Source organism: Zosterops lateralis (assembly GCF_965231275.1).
Source record: "Zosterops lateralis genome assembly, chromosome: 31".
Classification (NCBI taxonomy): domain Eukaryota; kingdom Metazoa; phylum Chordata; class Aves; order Passeriformes; family Zosteropidae; genus Zosterops; species Zosterops lateralis.
This window is the reverse complement of record NC_139791.1, coordinates 157,846-168,303: the sequence shown is the minus strand read 5'-3', so window position 1 is coordinate 168,303 and position 10,458 is coordinate 157,846. Positions and strand designations below refer to the sequence as shown.

Below are 10,458 nucleotides of genomic sequence, written 5' to 3'. Positions count from 1 at the left end.
AAAAAAACAACCCAAATAATTTTATTTTATTTTATTTTATTTTATTTTATTTTATATATTTTATATTTTATTCTATATTCTATTTTATTTTTTTATTCTATTTTATTTTATATTTATTTTATTTTTATATTTTATTTTATTTTATACTTTATTCTATTTTATATCTTATTTAATTTTATTTTCTATTTTATTTTATTTTCTATTTTATTTTCTATTTTATTTTATTCTATTCTATTTTATTCTCTTCTATTTTATTATATTTTTTTGTTATTATTTTTTATATTTTATATTTTATATTTTATTGTATTGTATTGCATTGGTGATTATATTTTCTGTTTTATTTTATTTTATTTTATTTTATTTTATTTTATATTTTATTATTTTATTTTATTTTATTTTATATTTTATATTTTATTTCCCTGTCCCCCCTCTCCCCTCCCCCACCGCCGCAATCCGCAGTAAAGGGGGCGTGGCCTCCCCTCTGTGGGCGTGGCCTGTGCGGGGGGGGCCCCCCTCAACTCGGGCCCTGATTGGTCCATTCCCCCCCCGCGCCCCCCCCTCCATCCAATGGGCGTGGCCTCCCCTTTGTGGGCGTGGCCTGGGCGGGGGGGCTCCCCTGAACTCGGGCCGTGATTGGTCCATCCCCCCCCGCGCCCCCCCCTCCATCCCCATCTGAGCCCGAGCCCCCCGCGCCCCCCGGGCCAGACCCGCCGCAGCCTCCGAGGGCTCGGGACCCCCAAACCCCCCAAAGACCCCCCAAACCCCCCCAAAAACCCCCCAAAAACCCCCCGGGACACAGAGACAGAGACCCCCCCCCGCCGCAGCCATGGGGGTACGTGGGGACCGGGGAGGGGGCGGGAAATGGGGGGCTGGGGGTGGAAAATGGGATGGATGAGTGTGTAAAGGGGGTCTGGGGGCTGGAAAAGGGGGTCTGGGGGTGTGAAAAATGGGTCTGGGGGTGATGATGAGTGTGTAAAGAGGATGAATGAGTGTGTAAAGGGGGTCTGGGGGTGGGAAAAATGGGTCTGGGGGTGTGAAAATGGGTCTGGGGGTGTGAAAATGGGTCTGGGGGTGATGATGAGTGTGGAAAATGGGTCTGTTGTGTGTAAATGGGTTGGGGGGCTGGAAAAAGGGTCTGGGGGCATTTAAAAGGGGTGGGGGGGTCAGGGTGAGCGTGTAAAGGGGATGGATGAGTGTGTAAAAGGGGTCTGGGGGTGGGTAAAGGGGGTCTGGGGGCGTGTAAATGGGGCTGGGGGTGGGTAAAGGGGATGGATGAGTGTGCAAATTGGGTCGGGGGGCTGGAAAAAGGGTCTGGGGGGTGTGTAAAAGGGTCTGGGGCGTGTAAAAGGGGGTCTGGGGGTGTCTAAATGGGTCTGGGGGTGTCCAAATGGGTCTGGGGGCGTGCAAAGGAGAAAAATGAGTGTGTAAAAGGATTAAATGGGCGTGCAAAGAGGATAAATGAGCGTGCAAAGGGGATAAATGTGCAAAGGGGGCTGGAAATGGGTCTGGGGGAGCGTGCAAAGGGCTGGGGGAGTGTGTAAGAGCCCGGGGTGGGCGTGCAAAGGGGATAAATGAGCGTGCAAAGGCTCAGAGGGGCTGAGAAAAGGTCAGGACGAGCGTGCAAGGGGCCGGGATGGGTGTGCAAGGGGCTGGGATGAGTGTGCAAGGGGCCGGGATGGGCGTGCAAGGGGCCGCCGCGGTGCCGCAGGGGCGTGCAAGGGGATGGGAGGGATGAGTGTGCAAAATGCCGCAGCGGCCGCAGCAGGGGCGTGCAAGGGACGGGATGAGCGTGCAAGGAGGGGCTGGGGGGTCCTGCAGGGGCGTGAAAGGGGCAAAATGAGCGTGCAAAATGATCTGGGGGCGTGCAAGGGATGGGGATGGGTGTGCAAGGGGCAGGATGAGTGTGCAAGGGGCTCTGTGGGTGTGCAAGGCGCTGCCGCAGGGGCGTGGAAGGTTCTGGAAGGAGCCCGGGGTGGGTGTGACAGGTGTGACAGGTGTGACAGGTGTGACAGGGGACACTGAGGGGTGTGCAAGGCGTGCAAGGTGTGCAAGGGACACCCAGGGGACAACCAGGGTGTGCAAGGGACACCCAGGTGACACTGAGGGGACAGCAGGTGTGGCGGGGGACACGCCCAGGGCCGGGTGTGCAAAGGGACACGCCCGTGACACGCTCAGGGGACACCCAGGGGACACTGCCAGGTGTCCCCTCCCCCACTGGGGACGTGACGCGGCTCCTGCGTCACCCGGGGCTGTCACCGGTGTCCCCTGAGCGTCCCCTGAGCGTGTCACCAGTGTCACGAGTGTCCCCTGGCGTGTCACGAGTGTCCCCAGAGTGTCCCCTGAGTGTGTCACGCATGTCACGAGTGTCCCCAGAGTGTCACGCGTGTCCCCAGGGTTGTCACGAGTGTCCCTGAGTGTGTCATGAGTGTCCCCTGAGTGTCCCCAGGGTTGTCACGAATGTCACGCGTGTCCCCTGTGTGTCCCCAAGTGTGTCACGTGTGTCCCTGGATGTGTCACGCGTGTCCCCCGCGTGTCCCCTGAGCGGCCACCAGTCCCCAGTGATGTCCCCGTGTCCCCAAATCCTTGTCCTGGTGTCCCCAAATCCCCAAACCCCCAAATCCCGCCTGTCCCCGTGTCCCCATGTCCCTGTCACCATCCCAGGAAAAAATCCCTGTCCCCTGTCCCTGTCCCTGTCCCCATCCCTGTCCCCTGTCCCTGTCCCTGTCCCTGTCCCTGTCCCATCCCTGTCCCATCCCTGTCCCCTGTCCCTGTCCCTGTCCCTGTCCCTGTCACTGTCACTGTCCCTGTCCCTGTCCCTGTCCCTGTCCCATCCCTGTCCCATCCCTGTCCCTGTCCCTGTCCCTGTCCCTGTCCCTGTCACTGTCACTGTCCCTGTCCCTGTCCCTGTCCCTGTCCCCATCCCTGTCCCCTTCCCCTGTCCCTGTCGCTGTCCCCACCCCGGTGCTAATCCTGCTGTCCCCATGTCCCCACCCTGTAAGAATCCCTGTCCCCGTGTCCTTGTCCCTGCTCCAGCGGCTCTGCCAGGCCCTGAGGGACACGGGGACACCGGTGGCCGTGTCCCCACCGCGGTGTCCCCATCCCTGTCCCCACCTCAGGAAAAATCCCTGTCATTGTCCCTGTCCCTGTCCCTGTTTCTGTCCCCTGTCCCCGTGTCCTTGTCCCTGCGCCAGTGGCGCTGCCAGGCCCTGAGGCCACTGATGTCCCCATGTCCCCATCCCTGTCCCATTTTTGTCCCCATCCCTGTCCCCACTGTAGGAAAAATCCCTGTCCCTGTCCCTGTCCCTGTCACTGTCACTGTCCCTGTCCCTGTCCCTGTCCCTGTCACTGTCACTGTCGCTGTCCCTGTCCCTGTCCCTGTCCCTGTCACTGTCACTGTCCCTGTCCCTGTCACTGTCACTGTCCCTGTCCCTGTCCCCTGTCCCTGTCCCTGTCCCTGTCCCTGTCCCTGTCACTGTCACTGTCACTGTCGCTGTCCCCTCCCCTCTGTCGCCATCCCAGTAAAAATCCCCGTGTCACTGTCCCCGTGTCCTTGTCCCCATCCCCATCCCTGTCCCTGTTTCTGTCCCTGTCCCCGTGTCCTTGTCCCTGCACCGGTGGCGCTGCCAGGCCCTGCGGCTCCTGCTGTCCCCGTGTCCCCATCCCTGTGAAAATCCTTGTCCTGGTCCCTGTGTCCCCGTGTCCCCGTGTCCCCACCCCTGTCCCATTTTTGTCCCCATCCCTGTCCCCACCGTAGGAAAAATCCTTGTCATTGTCCCTTCATTGTCCCTGTTGCTGTTCCCTGTCCCCGTGTCCTTGTCCCTGCGCCAGTGGCACTGCCAGGCCTCAGGCTCTGTGTCCCCACCCTGATGTCCCCATGTCCCCATCCTGTGTCCACTGCAGGAAAAATCCCTGTCCCTGTCCCTGTCCCTGTCCCTGTCCCTGTGTCGCTGTCACCAATTCAGGAAAAATCCCTGTCCCTGTCCCCAAATCCACTGTCCCCGTGTCCTTGTCCCTGCGCCAGCGGCTCTGCCAGGCCCTGAGGCCACTGATGTCCCCGTGTCCCCACCCCTGTCCCATTTCTGTCCCCATTCCTGTCCCCACCATAGGAAAAATCCCCATCCCTGTCCCTGTCCCTGTCCCCCTGTCACTGTCCCTGTCCCCATCCCTGTCCCGTTTTTGTCCCCATCCCTGTCCCCGCCACAGGAAAAACCCTGTCCCTGTCACTGTCCCCTGTCACTGTCATTGTCACTGTCCCCAATGTCCCCCTGTCCCTGTCCCCACCCCGATGTCCCCATCCCCATCCCTGTCCCTGTCCCCCTGTCCCTGTCCCCTATGTCCCCCTGTCCCTGTCCCCTGTCCCCCTGTCCCTGTCCCCCTGTCCCTGTCCCCAATGTCCCCCTGTCACTGTCCCCTGTCCCCGTCCCTGTCCCCAATGTCCCCTGTCCCCACCCGGTGTAAATCCCGCTGTCCCCGAGTCTCTGGAGGTGCAAATCCCAAATGTCCCCAGACGTGTCCTTGTCCCCTGTGCCAGCGGCCTGGCCTGGCCATCAGTGTCCCTTTGTCACATCCCCATGTCCCCAAATCCCAAATGTCCCCAGACGTGTCCCTGTCCCCTGTGCCAGCGGCCTGGCCTGGCCCTCAGTGTCCCCTCAGTGTCCCCTTGTCACCAAATCCCAAATGTCCCCAAATCCCAATGTCCTCCCTGTCCTTGTCCTGGTGTCCCCAAATCCCAGGGATGTCCCCAGATCCCGGTGTCCCCCATGTCCTGTCCCCACCCCCCAAAAAAAACCCCCAAGAAATGGGAAAATTCTCCCCAAAAATGGAAAAATTCTTCCCAGAAAAAGGGGAAAATTCCCATTAAAAATAGAGAAAATTTCCACTCAAAAATGGGAAAATTCTCCTCAAAAAATGGAAAAATTCTCCTTCCCAAAATGGAAAAAATGTCCCAAAAAATGGGGAAAAATTCCCATTAAAAATAGAGAAAATTCCCATTTTAAAAATGGTGAAAATTCTCATTAAAAGTAGAGAAAATTCCCAATAAAAATTAGAGAAAAATCCCACCCAAAAAAAGGGGAAAATTTCCATTAAAATTAGAGAAAAATTCCCATTTTAAAAATGGAGAAAATTCCCATTAAAAAATGGAGAAAATTCCCATTAATAAAACTGAAAATTCCCATTAAAAACCAGAGAAAAATCCCATTAAAAATAGAGAAAATTCCCATAAAAATCAGGAATTTTTTTCCCAAAAAAAGGGGGAAAATTCACCTCCCAAAAATGGGACCCCCAAAAATAAAATAAAATAAAATAAAATAAAATAAAATAAAATAAAATAAAATAAAATATCAGGAACTCCAGAAAATCACCAAAAAAATTAAAATAAAAATATTTTTTAAATTTCTCTAAAAAAAAAAAAATCACCAAAAAAAAAAAAAAGGGAAAAAATAAAATAAAAATATTATTTAAACTAATATTATTATTAATAATAATAAGGGAATTTTCTCTTTTAAAAATCACCAAAAAAAAGGGGAAAAAATAAAATAAAATAAAAATATTATTTAAACTATTATTATTATTAATAATAATAAGGGAATTTTCCCTTAAAAAATCACCAAAAAAATCAAAATAAAAATAATTAAAAATTGGGAAAAACCCCAAAAAAATCCCAAAAATTGGGGGTTTTGTTTCCTGCCCCTCCCCCCCCGGATTTCCCCTCCCCCCCCCCGCGGGATTTCCCCTCCCCCACCCCAAAGGATTAACCCGAGCAGATGGAGGGGGGGAGGGGCGGGGGGAGGGGCGGGGGGGGAGGGGGGAGGGGAAGGAGGAAAAAAATAAAAAAAGGGGGAAAAATTGGGGCGAATTTTTTTTGATTTTTGGGGATTTTTTGGAGCAAATTTTGGGGATTTGGGGGAAAAAAAATGGAAAATTAATTTGGAGGAATTTGGGGAGAATTTGGTGGAAATTTGGGGGATTTAGGGGGAAATTTGGGGGGATTTTGGGGGGAAATTTTGGGGAAATTTGGGATTTTTGGGGAAATTTGGGGGATTTTTTTGGAAATTTGGGGGGTCCTGGGGGAAAATTGGGGAGAATTTGGTCCCTGAGAGGGAAAAATTTGGGAGATTTGGGGGAATTTGGGAGAATTTTGGGGTTTTGGGGAGAATTTGGGGAAATTTGGGGTCCCTGAGAAGGAAAAAAAGGGAAAAATTGGGGAAATTTGGGGATTTTTGGGGAGAATTTGGGGGTTTGGGGGTGGAATTTGGGGATTTTTTTGGGGGAAATTTGGGGGGTCTTGGGGGGGATTTTTGGGGGAATTTGGGGTGAATTTGTGGGACATTTTTGCGGCATTTTTTGGGAAGTTTCAGGGATGTTTCTGTCCAATTTTGGGGTGATTTGGGGTATTTCTGTGTCATTTTTGGGGCGAATTTTGGTGGATTTCAATGTCAGTTTTGGGGGGGATTTTTGGGATATTTCTGTGTCATTTTTGGGGCAAATTTTGGTCTATTTCTATTTAATTTTGGGGGGATTTTGGTGTATTTCAATGGCATTTTTAGGGATATTTCTGTGCCAGTTTTGGGATATTTTGGTGCCACTTTTAGGGGCTATTTTGGTCTATTTCTATTTAATTTTGGGGGGATTTTGGGGACATTTCTTTTTTGCCATTTCTGGGATATTTCTGTGCCATTTTTGGGGATATTTTGGGGATATTTTTGGTGTATTTCTATGACTTTTTTTTTTGGTAATTCTAAACCATTTTTGGGGCGATTTCAATGTCATTTTTGGAGGTATTTGGGTCTATTTCTCTGCCTTTTTTTTTGGGTGATTTTGGGACATTTCTGTGCCATTTTTGGGGCAGTTTTTTGTGTATTTAAATCACATTTTTTGGGGCAATTTTGGGGGATATTTCGGTGCCATTTTGGGGGGGAATTTTGATGTATTTCTATGGTATTTTTGGGGCGATTTCTGGGGTATTTCTGCGCCATTTCTGGGACAATTTCGGGGATATTTCTGTCATAATTTTGGGGACATTTCTGTGCCATTTTTGAGGAGAATTTTGGTCTATTTCAATGGCATTTTTGGGGTATTTTGGTGCCATTTTTGGGGGGATTTTGGTGGATTTCTGGGCCATTTTTGGTGAATTTCTGTCTTATTTTTGGGGAGTATTTTGGTGTATTTCTATGACATTTTTTGGGGCAATTTCTGGGACATTTCTCTGCCATTTTCGATGGGATTTTGGGACAATTTTGGGACATTTCTGTGCCATTTCTGGGGGGAATTTCTGGGCCATTTTGGGGGTATTTTGGTGCCATTTTTGGGACAATTTCTCTGCCATTTCTGGGGGGATTTGGGGGTATTTATTTGCCATTTTTGGGGGAATTTCTGAACTATTTGGGGGTGATTTTGGGGTATTTCAGCGCCATTTTTTCGTGTATTTCTCTGCCATTTTTTGGGGTATTTTTGGGATATTTTGGGGTTCTCTCTGTGGTGCCTGCGGAGCCGCCCTGGGCCGGGTCTGGGGTCCCTGGGGGGTCCCGGGGGGGTCTGGGGACCCCCAGTAACGGCCCCCCCCAGTTCGGCGGCTCCGACAGTTACCGCGTGGCCACCACGCAGGACAAGGGGGGCGACAAGGACTCCCCAAAGAAGGGCAAGAGCAAAACCCGCGACCTCGACGACCTCAAGAAGGAGGTGGCCATGGTGAGTCACAGGGGGGGGATTTGGGGGGAAAAAATGGGATTTTGGGAGGCTTTGGGGACGTTTATGGGTAAAAAATGGGATTTTGGGGGGATTTGGGGGGAAATTATGGGATTTTGGGGGGAAAAAATGGGATTTTTGGGGGGAAAATGGGATTTTGGGGGGAAAAAATGGAATTTTGGGGGGATTTGGGGTAAAAAAATGGGATTTTGGGGGGATTTGGGGGGAATATTGGGAGGTTTGGGGTAAAAAAATGGGGTTTTGGGGAAATTACAGGGTAAAAAAAAATGGGATTTTTCTGGGGATTTTGGGGATTTGGAGGGAAAAATGGGATTTTGGGGGGGATTGGGGAGGACCTCAAGAAGGAGGTGGCCATGGTGAGTCACAGGGGGGGATTTGGGATTTTGGGGGGGAAAAATTGGAATTTTGGGGGGAAAAAATGGGATTTTGGGGGAGTTTGGATAAAAAATGGGATTTTTGGGGGGATTATGGGAAGAAAAAATGAGATTTTGGGGGGATTTTGGGTTAAAAAATGAGATTTGGGGGGAAATTTGGGGGGATTGGGGTAAAAAAATGGGATTTTTTGGGGGCTTGGGGGTAAAAACAAAGGGGTTTGGGGGGGGAAAATGGGATTTTGGGAGGGTTGGGGGAAAAAAAAAAGGGATTTTTGGGGAAAAAAAGGGATTTTGAGGTAAAAAATGGGATTTTGGGGGAATTTGGGGAGGTTTATGGGTTAAAAAAAGGGATTTTGGGGGGATTTGGGGTTAAAAATGGGATTTTGGGAGGTTTGGGGGAGATTTTTGGGGAATTTTTGGGGTGAAACGAGAAGATTTGGGGAAATTTTCCAGAATTTCGTGTCGATTTTCACCAATTTTGGGGTGATTTCCCCAGATTTTGGGTCCCCAGAATTTTGGGGCTATTTCCTATATTTTTGGGGGAATTTTTGGTTGATTTAGGGGGGATTTTGGGGGATTTTGGGGAATTTTGGGTGAATTTTCCCCAATTTTGGGCTCCCACAGACAGAACACAAAATGTCCATCGAGGAGGTTTGCAGGAAATACAACACCGACTGTGTGCAGGTCAGTTCTTTGGGGGAAATTTCGGGACTTTTTGGGGCATTTCGGGACATTTCGGGACATTTTGGGACATTTCGGGATTTTTTGGAATATTTTGGGACTTTTGGGATTTTTGGGGCTTTTTTTGGTGATTTTTTTGTGATTTTTTTTGGCTTTTATTTCGTGATTTTTTTAAAATTTTATTGGTGAATTTTGGGAGTTTTATTTAGTGATTTTTTGGGGGTTTTTTGGGTGATTTTGGGGGGTTTTTTGGGTGATTTTTGGGGCTTTTATTTCACGATTTTTTTGGGGTGATTTTTGGGTGATTGTTTTGGATTTTTGGGGTGATTTTTGGGGAATTTTTTGGTGAATTTTGGGTCATTTTTGGGTGGTTTTGGGTCATTTTTAGGTCATTTTTCACCATTTCTTCTGTATAAAACTCCAAATAAATTCGGGATTTCTGGGAATATTTGGGATTTTGGGACCCCTTTTTTAGGGAATATTTGGGGAATGTTTGGGACTATTTTAAAAACATTTTTTGGGTGATTTTGGGTCATTTTTGGCTCATTTTTGGCTCATTTTTCACCATTTTCACACCATTTTTTTGGGTTAATTCCGTATAAATTTTGGGAATTCGGGAACATTTTGGGGAATATTTGCGACCATTTTTCGGGTGGTTTTATCTCATTTTTTGGGTCATTTTTTGGGTCATTTTTCACCGTTTTTTCGCCGGTTTTTTTTGGGTTAATTCCGTATAAAATTGGGAATTTGTTAATTCAGGAATATTTTGGGTGGTTTTGGGCCATTTTTGGGTGGTTTTGGGTCATTTTTCGCTCATTTTTCACCGTTTTTTCGGGACAGCTCCTGGGAATTTTGGGATTTCTGGGAACATTTGGGATTTCGGGACCCCCTGACCCCTTTTCTCGCCTCCCCCGTGCAGGGTCTGACCCACAGCAAGGCCCAGGAGATCCTGGCCCGGGACGGCCCCAACGCTCTGACCCCTCCCCCCACGACCCCCGAGTGGGTGAAGTTCTGCCGGCAGCTCTTCGGGGGCTTCTCCATCCTGCTCTGGATCGGGGCCATCCTGTGTTTCCTGGCCTACGGGATCCAGGCCGGGACCGAGGATGAGCCGTCCAATGATAATGTGAGTAAAAATTAAAAAAAAATCCAATTTTTGGGGATTTTTTATTATTATTTTTTGGGATTTTTAAATCTTTTTTAAAATTATTTTTTTGGGATTTTTTTCAGATTTTATTCAGAACTTTATCCGATTTTTTGGGGATTTTTTTTGGTTTTTTTGGGATTTTTTCAGAGTTTTTTGGGGATTTTTGGGGGGTTTTTTCAGATTTATTTGGGATTTTTTTGAGGATTTTTTGGGATTTTTTTCAGGACTTTTTCAGGATTTTTTTGGGATTTTTAAAGGATTTTTGAGATTTTTGGGGGGGGGATTTTTTCAGATTTTTTCAAATTTTTTTTACGTTTTTTTTCGGATTTTTTTTTTTATTATTTTTTCAGAATTTTTTTGGATTTTTTAATGATTTTTAAAACTTTTTCAGGTATTTTGGGGGGATTTTTTAGGTATTTTTGGGGCACTTTTCAGGGATTTTTCAGGGATTTTTAGGTATTTTTGGGGGAACTTTTTTAGGTTTTTTTGTGGACTTTTTTTGAGGATTTTTTTTTTTTTTTTTTTTTTGGTTTTTTAGGGATTTTTAAATGG

At 47.9% G+C, this 10,458-nt stretch overlaps 1 protein-coding gene across 1 annotated transcript in view; it reads left to right on the top strand.

The window, feature by feature from the left end:
* Positions 1 to 786: 786 nt before the first annotated feature.
* Positions 787 to 10,458, top strand: part of ATP1A3 (ATPase Na+/K+ transporting subunit alpha 3) — a 35,457-nt gene continuing 25,785 nt past the window's right edge. The window contains exons 1-4 of the mRNA XM_083880700.1: positions 787 to 832; positions 7,567 to 7,689; positions 8,706 to 8,765; positions 9,682 to 9,885. Of these exons, the coding sequence (XP_083736826.1) occupies positions 827 to 832; positions 7,567 to 7,689; positions 8,706 to 8,765; positions 9,682 to 9,885 (393 nt within the window). The 5' untranslated portion in view covers positions 787 to 826. The remainder of the gene's footprint in view (positions 833 to 7,566; positions 7,690 to 8,705; positions 8,766 to 9,681; positions 9,886 to 10,458) is intronic.